The sequence below is a fragment of the Mus musculus genome, chromosome 7 (genome assembly GCF_000001635.26).
Source record: "Mus musculus strain C57BL/6J chromosome 7, GRCm38.p6 C57BL/6J".
Taxonomy (NCBI): Eukaryota; Metazoa; Chordata; class Mammalia; order Rodentia; family Muridae; genus Mus; species Mus musculus.
Window position 1 is genome coordinate 103046329 of NC_000073.6, and position 22463 is coordinate 103068791.

At 38.1% G+C, this 22463-nt stretch overlaps 1 protein-coding gene across 1 annotated transcript; it reads left to right on the forward strand.

Moving 5' to 3' along the window:
• Positions 1-4971: 4971 nt before the first annotated feature.
• Olfr583 (olfactory receptor 583) lies at positions 4972-5931 on the forward strand. Its single transcript, NM_146757.1, has one exon. It carries the CDS (start codon positions 4972-4974, stop codon positions 5929-5931), a length of 960 nt encoding a protein of 319 aa, NP_666968.1.
• Positions 5932-22463: the final 16532 nt, after the last annotated feature.

A 22463-nucleotide genomic window follows, 5' to 3' on the forward strand; every position in this document is an offset into this window, starting at 1 on the left:
AATACTAAACGTTTCTTCCATGAATGCTGTTATGATTGTGAAGGCAAACAAGGGACTGGCACCAATGTTCCTAGTAATACTATACTAATAATTCCTAATAATGATGATAATAAGCTATGTAGCTTGGGTTGTAAGCTCTTATAGCCCACCTGACACCAGCTATTGACTTTAATTTTCTCTGGTTCTCCTTCATTAGATTACTGGAATTGACCCAGCAAGAACCATTTGTCCAGTTCAAACTATGTCTTTTTGTTTCAATCAAAAGAATGGTACAGAGTTTTATGAAAAGTTTTCCTATGATAAAACCATATACCTTAACTTTTTCATTCTTATTAGTCAACAACCAACAAGTAATAAATAACAAAATTCACCTCAACTTGTTAAGATGTATTCAGAGACACTTCTGCAATATTGCCTAGTGAGTAAGTTTCACCTGGGTCTTGGAGACAAAAGCTCAGGAATCTGTGGCATGAAAGAGGCTGTTCGTTTTGAGTACTGTGTTTTAATGCATTTACTTTATCATAATCTCACCATACACAAGAATTCACAGTCTAGATTTTGTGATGACAACAATAAGAGATCTATTTTGATTGAAAAGGACAAAAATCTAAAATTGCTCTGATGCGCATTACTTCGAACCAATATATAAAATCCAGAAATATTAGTAGATATGAGAAAGAAAAAAGAAATATTGGAAAATGTCTTTGCTTCTGCATTTCACAACAATGTTTGCATCTGTGTGTCAGATAGTAAGCACACCACATAATTTTGGTTGATATTACAGGTCAAGTAAGAAGATCTTAACTCAATACCCATACCTAGAAAGCATGACGCCTATAGCCATCTTAAAGTGTGTTTAAAAAGATGATTTATATAAGAGTAGGAATACAAACAGTCATTCCCTTCATAGTATCCGAACATACACCAGTCATTTGAAATGTGTTCACCATTAGGGAGATTGATAATTATAATCCAGTTCTGTTTCATTTTGGATAATTACTCTATTTTAAAAATTCTATTATATCAGTTCAGTAGAAATTTTAAGATGTTAAGAAATGATGGTACATAATACCATATATGAATTTTATAGTACTATAGTGAAATGGAATACGAGCCAATTGGCTCACAGCAATCAGCAAGCAAAGTTCTATACAATAAACAACAAGGAAAATCTCCATAGTAACAGTTTTCTGTGGATGTCAAACTAAAAATCTACAGTCCCAGCTCAGTCAGAGGTCACCCCTTGCAGATATAGTTGGAATACAAAATGTCTCCCTCAAGACCTGTGTCCAAGATCTGTTCTCCATTTATAGGTAATACTTTAAAGGCAGAACAGGGCTGGATGAAATCAGTCACTGGGATACTGTCCTTGCAGTGACCTTCTATGGTCTCTTCCTATCTTTCCATATCTGCTTTCTGTTCACCATTTGGTAAGATGCTATTCTCCACCAGATGCTCATGCTATATTTCAGCTTCACTCAAGGTCCTCAGCAGTAAAACTTGCTAAGTATGAACCAAATAAACCCTCCTCCTCTAAAGGTATTTTATCTTCATATATTAGTCACCGTGGTGGAACACTAATGAGCACAGAGCTTTCATTTACAGGAGGGTGAACCTCCATTTTATTTTCTTATATTTTCTCATGCCCTGTATTCTATTGATAGCTAGTTTACTCTACTAAAGATTATTTTCTTTGTGACCACAAAGAGTTTGATTGTCCATTTCTCTCTCATTCTTCCCTTAGGATAACTGATAAAATGAACAAGTCAATCAGGTCCTATCTCCATTCTGAGATCAATTGGATTAGCTAACAATGCATTGTAGCAAACAATTTTCCCAGAAAAAAAGATTGATAAAATGTTTATAAAATAGTTCTTCTTGATTATGTGACTAACAGTAAGTGAAGGCCTAGAGGCTGGAGAGTAAGGCACTGTTGTTTTGGGCCTATTATAACTCCTCTCTAAGTGAAAAACTGTTGCTCAGGATATAATTCCACAGTTGTTTTGATTTTTTTATCTGTATTTGTTTTGTACAGTATGTATCTCTGAGAACTAGGTGCAGTTGTATTTAATTATGTACACAGTTTCAAAGAGTAGGCATACGAATGATTTCATGGTCATGATTTATTCTCAGAGTCAAGTTATTCCTATATTTTATTCTTATTATTTAATCAAAAACACAAAAAACACAAAAAAATCAAAATGCATAGAAGAAAAGTTTTTACATCAAGAATATCTGTGGTAATGTATATACTAATTGCCTTGATCTCATACCATGTATACATGTGTTAAAATATCATATTGTGCACTACAATTTTGTACACTTATAATCTATCATGCTCTGTTGCTGAAGATACCACATATCTGAGTCATGAAACATAGAGAAATCAATGAGTGCTGATCTTAAACCCTCATTCCTCCTGGCTAGCTTTCATTAATCTAGAAGATGCTAGGCACAGTCTTACTCTTCTGAGCACTTTATGAGCAACAACAGTGACTACCTTGATAAGCTATGCTCACTGATACAATAGTGGTTCAGAGTTAAGGGAGTAACTGACTGCTTTCTGATCATATGTAAGGTCCTCTACACTAGGTAGAACTCATGCCTTGCAGCATAGTTGGGGCCAAAAACCTGTGGTCTGCTATTTTATAAATACTAGGGGCAAACCCAAAATTATTCTGCTTAGTGAATATATAGTTAAAATGATGCATATTGTATATTGCATTACCCATAGGTTAATGTATTTATTATCTCCCATAACAGAAGTTTCAGCTTGTGGAAAATTGTAATTAACACAGAGACCCCTTTGTGAGCATTTAGAGAATAAGAGATAATGGAATTCTAAATCTAAATGCAACATCTAGATAGCATCCTTCTTCACAAGACTGAGATTATCACAGAAAGCATTGTGGAAATACCATTAATCCAGAGGTGATGATGGATAAAGAGAAGAAAAAGGTGTTTTTCAGACAAAGTAGTGTGCATATGAACTCACAGTGAGTGTGACAGAATGCACAAGAAACAGTACATCAATATGGAGAGCCAACTGTTTATGAATGCTCTGGTTTCCTTTGTTTATCATTCAGGACTCCTCGGTACTACTGTTCACTGAAGTTGGTAGCTTACAGCCTTGGGATTCAGTGGTAATGCCTTACATTTTTATATATGTTGTTTGTTCTTTGTCAGTTTCCCCAGAGAGATCCACATCTTGGATATAATCCCACAGTTCAGTTCAAACTTACTAAAAGACCCACAGTTCCCAGCATGATAGCCTGTTCTGTCTCTGCTAGTAAAGACATAGAAAGTTCCTGTTTCTACAAGGCCCTGGTAAGATAGATAATGATGCTCACTGTGTTGTCTTTGTGTATGTTTATTACCTACACATAAATATTCAAACTAGCTTACAGAATTTTCAAGTAATTCTATATTCTACCATATCTTTAGAGTCCCATATAATATTATCAAACAGTTTGTAGCTGAATATTGTAATGATTACTCTCAGAGATGAAATTCATGATTTAACAACAATAGAAGAAAGCAAGAAAACATGGTAAATTCAAAGTAGGTTACATGATATTTATTAGTATAAAGCAAATTTGACTGAAAACCTTAACAGGATAGGTAATATTGTCAGTGTTTAATTTTTAGTAATCCTAGACATTAATCATGTAATTTATAATTTTAATTGAATAAATCCTAAACATGCCTGTAAAATCATCTTCCTGTCTAAATGTATCTTCTACCTTGTCCTCAAGCCAAAATTTATCTATTTGGATACTAGTGGATAAAAAAACAAAATCTACTCTTCATAATTCCCTGGGAGAATCATAAGTATTGAGTGAAAATTTCCCTGGAGTGACTTTCGATCAACCTACTTCTTGATACACCTTAGTGTCACTGAAAATGCTAAACCTCATCTTTCTGAGATCTAATTACTCTCCTGGGCTGAGCTCAATCACCTGACTTTCAAACTCTTATGTATCAACTGAATCCTATCACTCATTATCTAAAATTCATGACTACTTACAGTATCTATAATCACAGTTTATAAATTTGTTTATCCCCCTTTTGCAAAACACCTCTCCTTTTGTCACATTCTATTTCTGTAATTGTCTTAACTGCTAAGTTTCTGAAAATGAACCAAACTAGAGTACCAGCACAATTTCTCCATCTGCTCACTAATCCACCCCTGCTGATTGTCAGTTTCAGTGCAGAGAGGGCACCTGCCTTTCCCAAGGTCACAACTACTCTGACCTGCATTGGAATGTTTCCATGCTTACTAGAGTTGGGTGCTCAAGCAGTTCAGCACTGCTGTCAAACATAGGGGGTACCATGCACTCGGTTTGTTTGTTTGTTTGTTTTATAGTTCTCATAAAGCATTCAGGCATCCCATAGCTTAGAAAATGTAATCTATCCTATTAACGTTCACAATATTCTGTCTTCATTATTTTCCTTTAAATGCCAACTCTCTTCAGCTATTCACCCATAATGTGGGATCAAAGTGATTGCTTCTAGAGTTCTATGTCTGAAGAGTCACACCAGCAGGACCAATCCAGAGAAACAAAGTCTTTAAGAAGGTTTTTCCGGCTCACTTTAAGCCTAGCAAATTAAGAATTAAATGTGCTTGTTTTCTGTGTTTCTAAGATTGGAGTCTCTCACACTGGAAGATTCTTATTGTTTGCCATTTTAGAAATCACTATTTATGCACAAAATCCTGTGAAACTTAAATGTCTATAAATATGAAGATGAATATATAAGTGTATAAATTTATGTGATTAGTTTCTTGGTTTAAGAATATAAAGCTTTGTATATTCTAAATGTCTCTAATTTCAATACCTAAATTAATAAATTTTAGTTTTCTGAACAACAGAATTAATTTCCTAGAGTAGTTTTTCTAATCAGAAAATGGATTAAATATTTTTAAATAAGTACAATTTGTTACTTCTTAGGATGTGAGCATTGTGAAGGCAAATGCTACAAATGCAAGACAACACAGAATTCCTAAGCAACTTCACATCGAAATTACCAACCTTCTTGTTGACTGGCATTCCTGGCCTAGAGTCTGCTCATGGCTGGATCTCCATCCCTTTCTGTTGTCTTTATGCCACCGCCCTCTCTGGCAACAGCATGATCCTCTTCATCATTGTGACCCAGCATAGCCTGCATGAACCTATGTACTATTTCCTCTCCGTGCTCTCTGCCACTGACCTGGGTTTGACTTTTTCTACAATGTCAACCACCTTGAGAATCCTGTGGTTTCAGGCAAATGAAATCAGTCTAGATTTTTGCATTGTTCAGATGTTTTTTCTCCATGGGTTCACATGTACAGAATCTGGAGTGTTAGTGGCTATGGCTTTTGATCGTTATGTAGCGATCTACAAACCTCTTAGATATACCATGATTCTTATGAATTCTAGAATTATTCAGATAGGTTTCCTAGTGATAATGCACACTCTACTATTAACAGTTCCACTACTTCTGCTCCTTAAACCTGTCTCTTTCTGTAAAAGGAATACCCTCTCCCACTCCTACTGTTATCATCCAGATGTGATTAAGTTAGCATGTTCAGACACTCGGGCAAATAGCATCTGTGGACTGGTTGATCTCATTCTGACCACAGGGGTAGATATTCCCTGCATTGTCTTATCTTATATACTCATCATTCGCTCTGTCCTCAATATTGCTTTCTCTGAAGAAAGGCACAAGGCCTTTAGCACCTGTGTGTCCCACATTGCAGCAGTTGCAGTTTTCTACATCCCTACGTTTAGTCTGTCTCTGGTGCATCGCTATGGTCGGTCAGTGCCCAAGGTAGTCCATACAATGATGGCCAATGTTTACCTTCTTTTGCCCCCTGTGCTCAACCCCATCATCTACAGTGTGAAAACAAAGCAAATCAGAAAGGCTATTCTTAGTTTGCTCTTTGCAAAATGAACACAGAGAACTCTTACCTTTTTAAAATTCAGGTCTGATTTTCATGCTCCAAAAGCAAATGTGGTTGGAGATTTCCCCATTCGATGTTGGAGTTGTCAAGTTTTCAATTTATTTATCAAGGTTTAATGAATATTTAGACGTTTTCTGTTAAAAGTTTGCTCTGATTTGCATGAGTTGTACAGCCTAATTGGGAAATGTTAAGAGTCATGATTAAGCAATTAAATTATTGCTCAAAGTTACTGACATGTCCTGATTGTTTTGTGCTAGGTTTTCTCAAATGGTTCACAAGACATATTCTGCCTATCCTTCAAAATGGTGCAACAAAATGAGTAACTATTTACAATTAAAATGTACACTGTTGATTAAATGAAGCCCTAGAGACACCCAGGCCACATATCTAACGTGGATCAGAATTGATATTTTGGTCTATGATTCCCACATCCTAGACACCACACTCTGTGTTATGCACTCTGCTGAACGTTCCTAGGGCAGATCCTCCATGGCAAGAAATAAAGTGTGCATCACCGTGAATCCATGCCTTGGTTTTCAGTTTCATAGCTTTTTCAAAACTACTTAGCTTGTTGTACTCAGAGACAATACATGATATACATGATAAGAATAAATACACCATTGTGTTCCATAAACTTTTGAATATGTACATGAAGCATGGACATGGGCAAAAATTTAAAATAATGCATTTAATATTATTATGGCTGATAACTCAAAAGTAGAACTGTACCCAGTTTTGTTTACACTCTGAAATTTAAGGATTTCCAAGGACACATCAAAAATATTTTGGAAGGAATTCTTTAGAAGAATGTAAGGAGTTTTCAATATTGTGTGTACAATATTCATGAGGGAATATAAATTTTAAAATCATAGGCCATATCTGAAATAGGCCTTGAGATAAAGAAAACACAGAATTTCTTCTGAACTCACTGGAGTACAAATTGATTTTTAAATGCCCACTATTACATTTTGCACTGTTCTAAAGCCACAGACAAAGTAGAGACCTTTGCTCTTATGTAACCCACAGGAGAAGTAAGACAAGCTAAAGATGTAAGAGGAGAAGCTGGTAAATATAAAATTGCAGAAACTTGCTGTTATACTAGGGTATCCATATATAAAAATGAAAATAAATCCAGTTTCTGAAAAAAATTAGAAACTCAAAATAGATATTAAAGAAACAACATAAAATATGAAATGTTGAAACTGGTAGAGGAAAATACAGAGAAAACACATCAAGATAGAGGCATAAACTGTTCCAAAATAGACTCCACTGGTATTGGAAGTATTCCTAAATATTAACAAACATGATCATATGAAGTTAAGAAGCTTCTGCACAGCAAATTAAATGATTACTTTTGTTGAACTGTAAAATTATTATGAACTACATATCAGTTAGGAATTGATAAGCAGAATATATGAAGTGCAAATATTAAATGTTCTCCTCCATATCATAAGTGAGTTAATGAAGTAGACAGCTGTGAAAATTAGCACAGATGTCAAATAAATGTCTGCTAGTCTGCCATCATAGAAAGACAAATGAATACTACCTGCAGATTCCATCTTTCATCAGTCAGATGCTAACCAAGTAAACAAGCAAACAAATGCTACTTAAAATATGGGGAAAGAAGAATCTTTATGGAGCAAGTGTAACATGGTACAGCTACTATGGAAATTGGTAAGGATCATCTTCAAAGAACTACAAATGTCAGTACTACTTGATCCAGCTATATCGTCTCACTTATATCTTCTGAAAACTCTTATTACCATACTATAGATGTACTTACATGGTCATTTTTTTGCAGTACTATTCATAATAGTTAAAAATTTGTATCAGCTTAGATGTCAATCAACATATTAATTGATAAAAAGAACACGGTATGGTATATATACATGCAGTAGAACTGGCTCAGTGGTTAAGAGCACTGACTACTCTTCTGAAGGTCCTGAGTTCAAATCCCAGCAACCACATGGTGGCTCACAACCATCTGTAATGAGATCTGACGCTCTCTTCTGGTGCATCTGAAGACAACTACAGTGTACTTAGATATAATAATAAATAAATCTTTTTTTAAAGAGAGAAATGAGATTCTACCATTTGAAGGAAAATAAATGGAACTGATGATCATTGTTTTAAATAAGTAAGATTAGGAAACAGAAATAGCATGTTTTGTCTTATAGGCAGAAATAATGCATATGTAGTGAATCTGAGGATGGAGAGAGGTGTGTGATTGGGAATTGAGAGGAGTGGAAATAGGGGAACCTGAAGTTGAGATGAGTTATATAAGAGAGTAAATTTTAAAAAATATTAGAAAATAAACCTAAGTTTGGAGTTTCTTTAGGGAAAAAAGAGCTAATATAAACTGACTTTGTTTTAATATTTAGTTGTTAAAGGCATAAAAGATGTAATTTATAAGGTACTTATTATTACAATTTAATATTAAATACTTAATGATGAATCTAATGTGTACATTCAATTTATATCTACAAATATATAAAAATTTCTGAGAAAAATTGAATAGTTTAATACACTGAAATCCATTTTTTTTGAATTTCTGATGTAAATATTACATTTCTCCATGTTAACATGTATTCTCAGTAAAATAATAAAAGAGTCTTGATAGGAATCACAAGCAAAAGACATAAAGATTGTGGGAGTCAGAGGGGATTGAAGACGCCAGTATAATGTGGCCTACTGAATCAACTAAGCATTGCTCACATGGGTTCAAGACTGAAGCAGCAAGCATGCAGCCAGTATGCATTTGAACGAGGTTCTCTGTGTATATATTATAGCTGTTAGCTTGGAGTTTGGAGGAACTCCTAACAGTGAGAGAGGATGTATTTCAGACTCATTGTCTGTTCTACAGACTCTTTTCCTCCTATTGGGTTGAACTTCCAGGCACAATATGAGGGGTTTGCCTTGTCTTAAAAATTATTTTTATTTTCAGGACTCAAAGGGAGGGACCTTAGATGAAGTGTCCAAGAGTGGGGAGAAGGAACTTGTAGAGTCCACCTCCAGTTGAAACATAGGGCATCTAGTTGAGGGATGGGGTTGCAATGCCACAGTCAAAGATAATGACCCATAATTGTTCCTGTCTAAAAGAACTTCAGGACAAAAAGGGAGAAGAGACTGAGGGAAATGAGGTCCAGTGACTGACCAAACTTGGGATTCATCTCCAAGGACTGACTCTATTACTGATGCTATGGTGTGCTTACAGACAGGATCCTAGCATATCTGTCCTCTGAGAGACCTAACAAGCAGCTGACTAAGATAGATACTTATACCCAACCAATGGACTGATGTCAGGGATCTCTGTGGTTAAATTAGGGAAAGGCTGGAAGAAGGTGAGGAGGAGGGTGACCCCCATAGGTAGACCAGCAGTCTTAACTAATCCATACCACTGAGCTCTCTCAGACACTGAGTCACCAACCAAGAAGCATACACTAGCTAATCCAAGGCCCCTGACACATATACAGTAGAGGACTGCCTGGTCTGGCCTCAGTGAGAGAAGATGCCCCTAACCTTAGAGAGAAAAGGCCTTGCAGGGGTAGGTTAGGGTGGGGTGAGGGTGGGGTTCAGGGGTGGGGACATCCTTTTGTAGACAGGGGAGAGGAGGAATGGAATGTGGAACTGTGGGAGGGCAGACCAGGAAGGGGGTAATGACTAGACTGTAAGAAAATATAAGTAATTTTAAAAAAGAACTTAAAAAAATAAATCCAAAGAATTATTTTTTGGCATATCTAGGAAACAAAATGCTCTGAAGAATAATGCAATAGTTTCTATTGTATAAAACATAATGGCATGGACAAATTGCAAATGAATTGCATCCAAAAGAGATAGTCATTGTAGGTGATGCAAGCTAAAGTATTAGAAATTTTTCATGAAAACAATGGTACAGATTATGAAGACTAGTCAAATTAAAAAGTAACTGAAATTAGGTAATTGTAAGATATATGCATTAGAGTGTTTCTATATTTATGCATATTTTACTTAGATAAAGTGACAAAGTCATCATTTTACACACACACACACACACACACACACACATACACACACACACACACAAGTGAATAGATGTTTTATTATGTTCAAAAATTAGAAACTGTTTTCTCTTAACAATGTGTATCTTATAAATTAGATATTTTTCCTTAGAAGTATATCTTCGATATCTCTACCATTTTATTTTATGTTGAATAAAACCATTTTAAAAAGCAATTTAGATATTAATTCAACTAGTAAAGTAATTAGAAGAAGAAGAGGAAGAAGAAGAAGAAGAAGGAGAAGGAGAAGGAGAAGGAGAAGGAGAAGGAGAAGGAGAAGGAGAAGGAGAAGGAGAAGGAGAAGGAGAAGAAGAAGAAGAAGAAGAAGAAGAAGAAGAAGAAGAAGAAGAAGAAGAAGAAGAAGAAGAAGAAGAAGAAGAAGAAGAAGAATGTAATGAAATTTCATGGTCTGAAATAAGCACCATGAAGCAGCTCTGTAGGTGAAGGCCTTCTCTGTGGCTCCCCATAGCAGATCTCGACAAAAAGAGGCAGTCTGTGGCTCTGAATTATTTATTTTTATGGCAGAAGGTAGATGCATAAAACCATATCCCCCTTCTCAAGGTGGGCCTGCGATTAAATACCTTTTGCAAGGCAGAGTGTTTGGGAAGGGAATCTTATTGGCAAAGCCCTCTGGGTCTCTAGGTACCTCATTAGTATGGAGATCTCTGTCTTGAGCACACTTGACCACAGGTCAAGTCTCTCTTTTCCTATTGTCTTGGTCTGAGAGGAAAGGGATGCCTCATCTGCATGTAGAAGGGCTTGGTGCATTGCCCTTCGGTGACTGATGGCCACAAAATTATGGGGGCTGCAGCTACATGACAGGGGCCTGGTGCCCGGAAGCAGGCAAAGTTACCACTGTCTCTTCATAGTGTTCCGGGTTTCAAACCTTTATCTCAACCAAAGACCAGGCTCACGGTCACTGGCCCCATAATTGATTAGAGGGAAAATTAAAAATAAATATGAACTTTTAATAAAATGTAATCAGGATAACAAAATATTGTTGCTAGAGAGTTGTGGTTCCATTATAGAATGCTAAGGCATCGCTATTAGTTTCCCGTTAGCCTTCAGTTAGACGGAGTCAGAGGCAGGATTTGTCAGGAGAAATGGGGGTGGGGGGCTGTGCTGCTGCCACACTTCTGAGGATCTTGTGTGTTAATATTTGTATTTGCTGTTCTATTAGAAGTTATAAACAGTATTATAAAAGAGTAAAAGTAAATAAAAAATTATAGATGCTGGGGAATGTAGCTCGTGATAGTCTTCTTGGTTAGAACATGTAACAACCCAGGTTTGACCCTAATAGACTGTGACTCTCCTCTCTCTGAGTCTATCTGTCTCTCATGCACACACATATTTATTAATGAATAATTTTGTATACCGTGTAGGATACACAAATGATAAAAACATTTTCACATTCTCTAACTTTATGATGCTCTTACAGATTTTTTTTTCATTTCATATGTATGGCTGTTTTGGCTGCATTTGTATACACATACTACATATGTGCCTGGTGCCTGTGGAGGCTAGACGAGGACAGCATCTTCTCTGGGAGTAGAGTTACAGTTATGACCCACCATGTGGGTGCAGGGAACCTAATTTGGGTCTTTTACAAGAGCAGTCAGGTACTTATAACTGCTGATCTCTATCCAGCCTGCGCTTCATAAATATTGTTTGGGAAATAAATCTGATCTCATTGAATTTGGCCTAATTATTTAAGTAAGTGGCGCAGGGGTGGTATTATTTGTTTAGGGATTCATTTTCTAGAAGTTTTCAAAAGAATCATCAGGAGCTGAAGGGGTTTGCAACCCCATAGGATGAACAACAATATCCCTAACTGGACCACCCAGAGCTCCCAGGGACTAAATCAACAACCAAAGAGTACACATGGAGAGACCCACGGTTCTAGCTGCATATGAAGCAGAGGATTGCCTTGTCTGACATCAATGGGAGGGAAGGTCCTTCATCCCGTAGAGGCTTGATACCCCATCATAGGGGAATGCTAGGGTGGTGAGGCTGGAGTAGTGGGATGGGGGATGGGATAGGAGGTTTGCTGAGGGGAATTCAGAAAGGGGGAAAACATTTGAAAATAAAATAACCAAAATAAAATCATCAGATTTGATTTTTTCCATTTGTTTCATTAATTTATTTATTCACTTTACATTCAAATATCAGACCTTTCCAGTTTCCCCTCACACAGCTCCTCCCCAATTTCCCCCTCCCCTTCTCCTTTAGAGAGGGGAGGGCCCCTGGGTATGACCCTACCCTGGCACATTAAGTCAATTCAGGACTAGGAACATTCTTTCCCACTGAGGCCCAACAACCCAGTCCAGTCAGATGTATGGAATCCACAGGCAGACAAGTTCTCCATTTGTTGAGAACCTGCATGAAGACCAAGCTGCACATCTGCTGCATATGGGTGGGGGTGGGGTGGTGATCTAGGTTCAGCCCATGTATACTCTGGTTGGTGGTTCAGTCTCTGGGAGTCCCCATAGGTCCAGGTTAGTTGACTATTAGTTTTCCTGTGGAGTCCCTGTCCTCTTCGGCTTCCTCAATCCTTCCCCCAACTCTTCCACAAGACTCTCTGAGGTCCATCTAACACTTGCCTGTGGGTCTTTGAATCTGTTTCCATTGGCTGGTGGGTAGAAAAATCTCAGAGTATAGTTATGCTAGGCTCCTGTATGCAAGCATAGCAGAATATCATTAAATAATGTCAAGAATTGGTTCTTGCTCATGGGATGTGTCTCAATTTGGGACAGGTATTGGTTGGCTGTTCCTTCCATTTTGACCCTGCATGTCTTGTAGGCAGAACACATTTTGTCCTTATCCCTCCCTCTGGGAGTCCTCTCTGCCTATAGGCAGTGACAACTTCAGGTGCCATGTCCCCTTCTGCTAGGAGTCTCAGCTAAAGTCACCCCCATAGTTCCCTGCCCCCACCCTTGTTCCAGGTCTCTGGAAAGTTCTAAAGATGCCTCCCACCCCCTAACCCTGCCAGCCACAGATTTCAATTCTATTTCCCCTATTCTCCACATACTTGATCCCCCTGCCCTATTCACCTCTCCATCCCCATCCTCTCTCCCTCCCAGTCCCTTCTTCCATCCACCTATGAAATGTACTTTTATTTCTCCTGAGAAATAGTCAAGCATCCCTCCTCGGCCCTTCTTATTATTTGGCTTCATTGGGTCTGTGTATTATATTATGGTTATCCTGTAGACTATGGCCAATATCCACTTATAAGTGAGCATATAACATGCATGTACTTTGGGGTCTGGGTTACTTCACATAGGATGATAGTTTCTAGTTCCATTCATTTACCTGCAGAATTCATGATGTGCTTGTTTTTAATAGCTGAGTAGTATTCCATTGTGTAAATGAACAAAATTTTCTTCATCCATTCTTCAGTTGAGGGACATCTGGGTTGTTGCTAGTTTCTAGATAGCATATTTTCTTGAGTTCTATGTATATATTGGATATTAGACCCCTATCTGATTTAGGATTGGTAAAATTCATTTCTCAATGTGTTGGTGACCTTTTTGTCTTATTGACAGTGTCTTTTGCCTTACCTAAGCTTTCAATTTTATGAGGTCCCATTTGTCAATTCTCAATCTTACAGCACAAGCCATTGCTGTTCTGGTCAGGAATTTTTCCCCTGTGTCCATATCTTCGAGGTTTTTCCCCACTTTCTCATCTATAAGTTTTAGTATCTCTGGTTTTATGTGGAGTTCCTTGATCCACTTAGACTTGAGCTTAGTACAAGGAGATAAAAATGGATCAATTCTCATTCTTCTACATGATAATTGCCAGTTGTGCCAGCACCATTTGTTTAAAATGCTGTCTTTTTTCCACTGGATGGTTTTAGTCCCTTTGTCAAAGATCAAGTAACTATAGGTGTGAGATCATTTCTGGGTCTTCAATTGTATTCCATTGATCTACCTGTTTGTCGCTGTACCAGTACCATGTGGTTTTTATCACAAATGCTCTGTAGTACAGCTTGAGGTCAGGCACAGTGATTCCACCAGAGGTTCTTTTATTGTTGAGAATAGTTTTTGTTACCCTAGGTTTTTGTTATTCCAGATGAATTTACAAATTGCCCTTTCTAACTCAGTGAAAAATTGAGTTGTAATTTTGATGGGGATTGCATTGAATCTGTAGATTGCTTTTGGCAGGATAGCCATTTTGACTATATTAATCATGCCAATCCATGAGCATGGGAGATCTTTCCATCTTCTGAGATCTTCTTTGATTTCTTTCTTCAGTGACTTGAAGTTCTTTTTTTTTTTAATATTTTTTATTACATATTTTCCTCAATTACATTTCCAATGCTATCCCAAAAGTCCCCCACACCCTCTCCCCCACTTCCCTACCCACCCATTCCCATTTTTTGGCCCTGGCGTTCCCCTGTACCGGGGCATATAAAGTTTGCCTGTCCAGTGGGCCTCTCTTTCCAGTGATGGCCGGCTAGGCCATCGTTTGATACATATGCAGCTAGGGTCAAGAGCTCTGGGGTACTGGTTAGTTCATAATGTTGTTGCACCTACAAGACTGCAGATCTCTTTAGCTCCTTGGATACTTTCTCTAGCTCCTCCATTGGGGGCCCTGTGATCCATCCAATAGCTGACTGTGAGCATCCACTTATGTGTTTGCTAGGCCCCGGCCTAGTCTCACAAGAGACAGCTATATCAGGGTCCTTTCAGCATAATCTTGCTAGTGTATGCAATGGTGTCATCATTTGGAGGCTAATTATGGGATGGATCTCTGGATTTGGCAGTCTCTAGATGGTCCATCCTTTTGTCTCAGCTCCAAACTTTGTCTCTGTAACTCCTTCCATGGGTGATTGTTTCCAATTCTAAGAAGGGGCAAAGTGTCCACACTTTGGTCTTCGTTCTTCTTCAGTTTTTTGTGTTTTGCAAATTGTCTCTTATATCTTGGGTATACTAAGTTTCTGGGCTAATATCCACTTATCAGTGAGTACATATTATTTGAGTTCTTTTGTGATTGTGTTACCTCACTCAGGATGATGCCCTCCAGGTCCAACCATTTGCCTAGGAATTTCATAAATTCATTCTTTTTAATAGCTGAGTAGTACTCCATTGTGTAAATGTACCACTTTTTTTAAAATCCATTTCTCTGTTGAGGGGCATCTGGGTTCTTTGCAGCTTCTGGCTATCATAAATAAGGCTGCTATGAACATAGTGGAGCATGTGTCCTTCTTACCGGTTGGGGCATCTTCTGGATATATGCCCAGGAAAGGTATTGCTGGATCCTCCGGTAGTACTATGTCCAATTTTCTGAGGAACCGCCAGACTGATTTCCAGAGTGGTTGTACAAGCTTGCAATCCCACCAACAATGGAGGACTGTTCCTCTTTCTCCACAACCTAGCCAGCATCTGTTGTCACCTAAATTTTTGATCTTAGCCATTCTGACTGGTGTGAGATGGAATCTCAAGGTTGTTTTGATTTGCATTTCTCTGATGATTAAGGATGTTGAACATTTTTTCAGGTGCTTCTCAGCCATTCAGTATTCCTCAGGTGAGAATTCTTTGTTTAGTTCTGAGCCCCATTTTTTAATGGGGTTATTTGATTTTCTGGAGTCCACCTTCTTGAGTTCTTTATATATATTGGATATTAGTCCCCTATCTGATGTAAGATAGGTAAAGAATCTTTCCCAATCTGTTGGTGGCCTTTTTGTCTTATTGATGGTGTCTTTTGCCTTGCAGAAGCTTTGCAGTTTCATGAGGTCCCATTTGTCAATCCTCAATCTTACAGCACAAGCCATTGCTGTTCTATTCAGGAATTTTTCCCCTGTGCCCATATCTTTGAGGCTTTTCCCCACTTTTTCCTCTATAAGTTTCAGTGTCTCTGGTTTTATGTGAAGTTCCTTGATCCACTTAGATTTGACCTTAGTACAAGGAGATAGGAATGGATCAATTCACATTCTTCTACATGATAACCAGTTTTGCCAGCACGATTTGTTGAAAATGCTGTCTTTCTTCCACTGGATGGTTTTAGCTTCCATGTTGAAGATCAAGTGACCATAGGTGTGTGGGTTCATTTCTGTGTCTTCAATCTTATTCCATTGGTCTACTTGTCTGTCGCTATACCAGAACCATGCAGTTTTTTTTTTTTTTTAATCACAATTGCTCTGTAGTACACCTTTAGGTCAGGCATGGTGATTCCACCAGAGGTTCTTTTATCCTTTAGAAGAGTTTTTGCTATCCTAGGTTTTTTTTTTTTTTATTCCAGATGAATTTGCCGATTGCTCTTTCTAATTCGTTGAAGAATTGAGTTGGAATTTTGATGGGGATTGCATTGAATCTGTAGATGGCTTTTGGCAAGATAGTTATTTTTACTATATTGATCCTGCCAATCCATGAGCATGGGAGATCTTTCCATCTTCTGAGATCTTTTATAATTTCTTTCTTCAGAGACTTGAAGTTTTTATCATACAGATCTTTCACTTCCTTAGTTAGAGTCACACCAAGGTGTTTTATATTATTTGTGACTATTGTGAAGGGTGTTGTTTCCCTAATTTCTTTCTCAGTCCGATTATCCTTTGTGTAGAGAAAGGCCATTGATTTGTTTGAGTTAATTTTATATCCAGCTACTTCACTGAAGCTGTTTATCAGGTTTAGGAATTCTCTGGCAGAATTTTTAGGGTCTCTTATATATACTATCATATCATCTGCAAATAGTGATATTTTGACATCTTCCTTTACAATTTGTATCCCCTTGATCATCTGTTTTTGTTGTCTAATTGCTCTGGCTAGGACTTTAAGTTTTATATTGAATAGGTAGGGAGAGAGTGGGCAGCCTTGTCTAGTCCCTGATCTTAGTGGAACTGCTTTAAGTTTCTCTCCATTAGGTTTGATGTTGGATACTGGTTTGCTGTATATTGCTTTTAATATGTTTAGATATGGGCCTTTAATTCCTGAACTTTCTAAGGCTTTTATCATGAAGGGGTGTTGGATTTAGTCAAATGTTTTCTCAGCATCTAACGAGATGATCTTGTGGTTTTTGTCTTTGAGTTTGTCTATATAGTGGATTATGTTGATGGATTTCCATATATATAATCATCCTTGCATCCCTGGGATGAAGCCTACTTGATCATGATGGATGATCGTTTTGATGTGTTCTTGGATTCGGTTTGCAAGAATTTTATTGAGTATTTTTGCATTGTTATTCATAAGTGAAATTGGTCTGAAGTTCTTTTTTTTTTTTTTGTTGGGTCTTTATGTGGTTTAGGTATCAGAGTAATTGTGGCTTCACAGAATGAATTGGATAGAGTACCTTCTGTTTCTATTTTGTGGAATAGTCTGAGGAGAATTGGAATTAGGTCTTCTTTGAAGGTCTGATAGAACTCTGTACTAAACCCATCTGGTCCTGGGCTTTTTTTTTTGTTGGGAGACTATTAATGGCTGTTTCTATTTCTTTCGGGAATATGGGACTGTTTAGATCATTAATTTGATCCTGATTTAACTTTGGTACATGGTATCTATCTGGAAAAATTTTCCATTTTATCCAGGTATTCCAGTTTTGTTGAGTATAGCCTTTTGTAGTAGGATCTGATGATGTTTTGGAATTTTCTCAGGATCTGTTTTTATGTCTTCCTTTTCATTTCTGATTTTCTTAATTAGGATACTGTCTCTGTACCCTCTAGTTAGTCTGGCTAAGGGTTTATCTATCTTGTTGATTTTTTTCGAAGAACCAGCTCCTGGTTTGGTTGATTCTTTGAATAGTTCTTTTTGTTTCCACTTGGTTGATTTCAGCCCTGAATTTGATTATTTCCTCCAGTCTACTCCTCTTGGGTGAATTTGTTTTAGAGCTTTTAGGTGTGCTGTCAAGCTGCTTCTGTATGCTCTCTCTAGTTTCTTTTTGGCAGCACTCTGAGCTATGAGTTTTCCTCTTAGGACTGCTTTCATCATGTCCCATAAGTTTGGGTATGTTGTGGTTTCATTTTCATTAAACTCTAAAAAGTCCTTAATCTCTTTCTTTATTTTATCCTTGACCAAGGTATCATTGAGTAGAGTGTTATTAAGCTTCCATGTGAATGTTGGCTTCCTATTATTTATTTTGTTATTGAAGATCAGCCTTAGTCTGTGGTGATCTGATAGGATGCATGTGATAATTTCAATTTTTTTTATCTGTTGAGGCCTGTTTTGTGACCAATTATATGGTCAATATTGGAGAAGGTACCATGAGGTGCTGAGAAGAAGGTATATCCTTTTGTTTTAGGATAAATTGTTCTGTAGATATCTGTTAAATCCATTTGTTCCATAACTTCTGTTAGTTTCACTGTGTCCCTGTTTAGTTTTTGCTTCCATGATCTGTCCAATGATGAGAATCAGGTTTTGAAGTCTCCCACTATTATCATGTGAGGTGCAATGTGTGCTTTGAGCTTTACTAAAGTTCCCTTAATGAATGTGGATTCCCTTGCATTTGGAGCATAGATATTCAGAATTGAGAGTTCATCTTGAATACTTTGACGAGTATGAATTGTTTCTCCTTTCTTTTTTGATAACTTTGGTTTGGAAGTCAATTTTATTTGATATTAGAATGGCTACTCCAGCTTGTTTCTTTGGACCATCTGCTTTGAAAATTGTTTTTCAGTCTTTTCCTCTGACGTAATGTCTGTCTTTGTCCCTGAGGTGGGTTTCCTGTATGCAGCAAATTTTGGATCCTGTTTATGTAGCCAGTCTGTTAGTCTATACCTTTTGATTGGGGAATTGAGTCCATTGATATTAAGGAAGAGTAATTATTTCTTCCTGTTAGTTTTGATGTTAGAGTTGGGGTTCTGTTCTTGCTGCTGTCTTCTTTTACGTTTGTTGAAGGATTACTTTCTTGCTTTTTTTAGGGCATAATTTCAGTCCTTGTTTTGGAGTTTTTCCCTTTATTATCCTTTGAAGGGCTGGTTTTGTGGAAAGATATTGTGTGAATTTGGTTTTGTCATGGAATACCTTGGTATCTCCATCTATGGTAATTGAGAATTTTGCTGGGCATAGTAGCTTGGGCTGGCATTTATGTTCTCTTAGGGTCTGTATAACAAGGATCTTCTGGCTTTTATAGTCTCTGGTGAGAAGTCTGGTGTAATTCTAATAGGTCTGCCTTTATATGTTACTTGACTTTTTTCCCTTACTGCTTTTAATATTCTGTCTTTATTTAGTGCATTTGTTGTTCTGATTATTATGTGTCGGGAGGAATTTCTTTTGTGGTCCAGTCTATTTGGAGTTCTGTAGGCTCTTGTATGTTTATGGGCATCTCTTTCTTAGGGTTAGGGATGTTTTCTTCTATAATTTTGTTGAAGATATTTGCTGGCCCTTTAAGTTGAAAATCTTCATTCTCATCTAGTCCTATTATCTGTAGGTTTGGTTTTCTCATTGTGCCCTGGATTTCCTGGATGTTTTGGGTTAGGATCTTTTTGCATTTTCCATTTTCTTTGTTGTTGTGTCCATGTTCTCTATGGAATCTTCTGCACCTGAGATTCTCTCTTCTATCTCTTGTATTTTGTTGCTGATGCTCGAATCTATGGTTCCTGATTTATTTTCTAGGGTTTCCATTTCCAGAGTTGTCTCCTTTTGGCTTTTCTTCATTGTTTCTACTTCCATTTTTAGATCTTGGATGGTTTTGTTCAATTCCATTACCAGTTTGGTTGTGTTTTCCCATAATTCTTTAAGGGATTTTTGTGTTTCCTCTTTAAGAACTTCTACCTGTTTAGCAGTGTTTTCCTGTAATTCTTTAAGTACTTCTTCCTGTTTAGCAGTGTTCTCCTGTATTTCTTTAAGTGAGTTATTAAATGCCCTTTTAAAAATCCTCTACCACCATCATGAGATATGATTTTAAATCCGAGTCTTGCTTTTAGGGTGTGTTGGGGTATCCAGGACTCACTGCGGTGGGTGTACTGGGTTCTGATGTTGATCAGTGGTCTTGGTTTCTGTTAGTAAGATTCTTACATTTGCTTTTCGCTATCTGGAAATCTCTGGTGTTAATGTTCTAGCTGTCTCACTGTACCTTGTTCCTCCTGTGATTCCGTTAGCCTCTGTCAGCAGTCTTGGGAGTCCAACTCTCACCTGAGTCCCAGTGGTCAGAGCACTCTCTGCAGGCAAGCTCTCCTCTTGCAAGGCAGGTGTCCAGCAGTCTGGAGCTCCGATTCATCTCCTAAGTCCTAGGGTCAGAGGCCTCCCTGTAGGCTGACTCTCCTCTGGCAAGGAAGGTGCCCAGGGTTCTGGGTCTCAGCTCTGCCTCCTGGCCGAGGATGAAGGCCCAAAGGGACCCTGTCCAAGAAGCTCTGTTGCTTCTGCTGCCCACGTGCTTGCTCTCCAGTGATCCCAAAGTCCTGGGTGTCTAGAGGGCCTGTCATGTTGAGAGTCCTCTGGGGACCTTGGCACCCTCCACAGGTTTCACGTGGAAGATAGCAGGGATGGCCCCAACCAGAATGAATTCCAGCCTCTGGTCATGTAGGGTTCCTTTGTCCCTGTTCCTGCTGGCACAAGACCCTCCGGGATTCTTTGGGATTGTTGTTGCGTTCCACTCACCAGTGATCCCAAGGTCCTGGGTGTGCTAGGGGGCCTGCAGCATGGAGAGTCCTCTGGGGACCTTGGCACCCACCTCCTGGTTGGTATTACCAAAGGTTGCGCAAGGCTGGCCGATTCTCCATGTCTTATAACATCAAATATTCACTCAAGAATTAATTGTTTATCTAAAAATAAATAAGCATATTAAACTGGTAAATTCTCTTTCAGTTTTTAATACATGGTAATTTTAAAAATAACATTTTTAATAATTATTCACCAGTAAATTTTTAATTTAATTTAATTTAATTTATTTTTATTGGATATTTTATTTATTTACATTTCAAATATTATCGCCTTTCCTGATTTCCCTTCTGTAAACCTCCTATCCCCTCCCCCTTTCCCTGTTTCTATGAGGGGGCTCCCTACCCACCCACCCACTTTTGACCCCCTGCCCTTGCATTTCCCTACACTGGGGCATCAAGCCTTCACAAGACCAAGGGTCTCTCTTCCCACTGATGCCTGACAAGGCCATCCTCTGCTACTTAGGAATGTGGAGCCATGGGTTGGGTCACTCCATGTGTACTCTTTGGTTGGTGGTTTAGTCTGTGGGAGCTTCGGGGGTCTGATTGGTTAATATTGTTGCACTTCCTATGGGCTTGCAAAACCCTTCAGCTCCTTCAGTCCTTTCTCTAACTCCTCCATTGGGAACCCCACGCTCAATCCAATGGTTGGCTGCAAGCATCCATCTCTGTATATGTCAGAGTCTAGCAAAGCCTCTCAGTAGACCGCTATAGCAGGCTCCTGTCAGCAAGCACTTCTTGGCATCCTCAAGAGTGTCTAGGTTTGGTGTCTGTGTATGGGATAGATCACTAGGTGCGGCAGTCTCTGGATAGCCTTTCCTTCAATCTTTGCTCCACATTTTGTCTCCCTATTTCCTCCCGTGAGTATTTTGTTTCTCCTTTTAAGAAGAAGTGGAGCATCCACTCTTTAGTTTTTGTTTCTTGAATTTCATGTAATCTGTAAATTGTATCTTGGGTATTCAGAGGTTTGGGGGCTAATATCCACTTATCAGTGAGAACATACCATGTGTGTTCTTTTGTGACTGGGTTATCTGACTCAGGATGATATTTTCTAGGGAAACAACACCCTTCACAATAGTAACAAATAATATAAAATACCTTGGTGTGACTCTAACTAAGCAAGTGAAAGCTCTGAATGACAAGAACTTCAAATCCCTGATGAAAGAAATCAAAGAAGATCTCAGAAGAGGGAAAGATCTCTCATGCTCATGTAGTCACAGGAATAATATAGCAAAAAATGGCCATGTTCCCAAAAGCAATTTACAGATTCAATGCAATCCCCATCAAAATTCCAACTCAATTCTTCACAGAGTTAGAAGGAGCAATTCTCAAATTCATTTCAAATAACAAAAAACTCAGAAGAGTGAAAACTCTTCTCAATAATCAGAGAATTTCTGGGGAAATCACCACCCCTGACCTCAAGCTGTATTACAGAGCAATAGTGGTAAAAAGTGTCTGGTATTGCAGAGAAAGGCAGGTAGATAAATGGATTAGAATAGAAGACTCAGAAATGAACCCACACAACTATGGTCACCTGATATTTGATAAAGGAGCTAAAACCATCCAGTAGAAAAGAGACAGCATTTTCAACAAATGGTGCTGGTTCAACTGGCAGTCAGCATGAAAAGAATGCAAATTGATCCATTCTTATCTCCTTGCACAAAGCTCAAGTCCAAGTGGACAAGAACCTCCACATAAAACCAGATACACTAAAACTAGTAGATTAAAATATGGAGAAGAGTCTTGAACACATGGGCAAAGGGGAAAATTATCTGAACAGAACAGCAATGGCTTATGCTCTAAGATCAACAATAGACAAATGGGACTCATAAAATTGCAAGGCTTCTGTAAGGCAAAGGATACTGTCAATAGGACAAAAGGGCAACCAACAGATTGAGAAAAG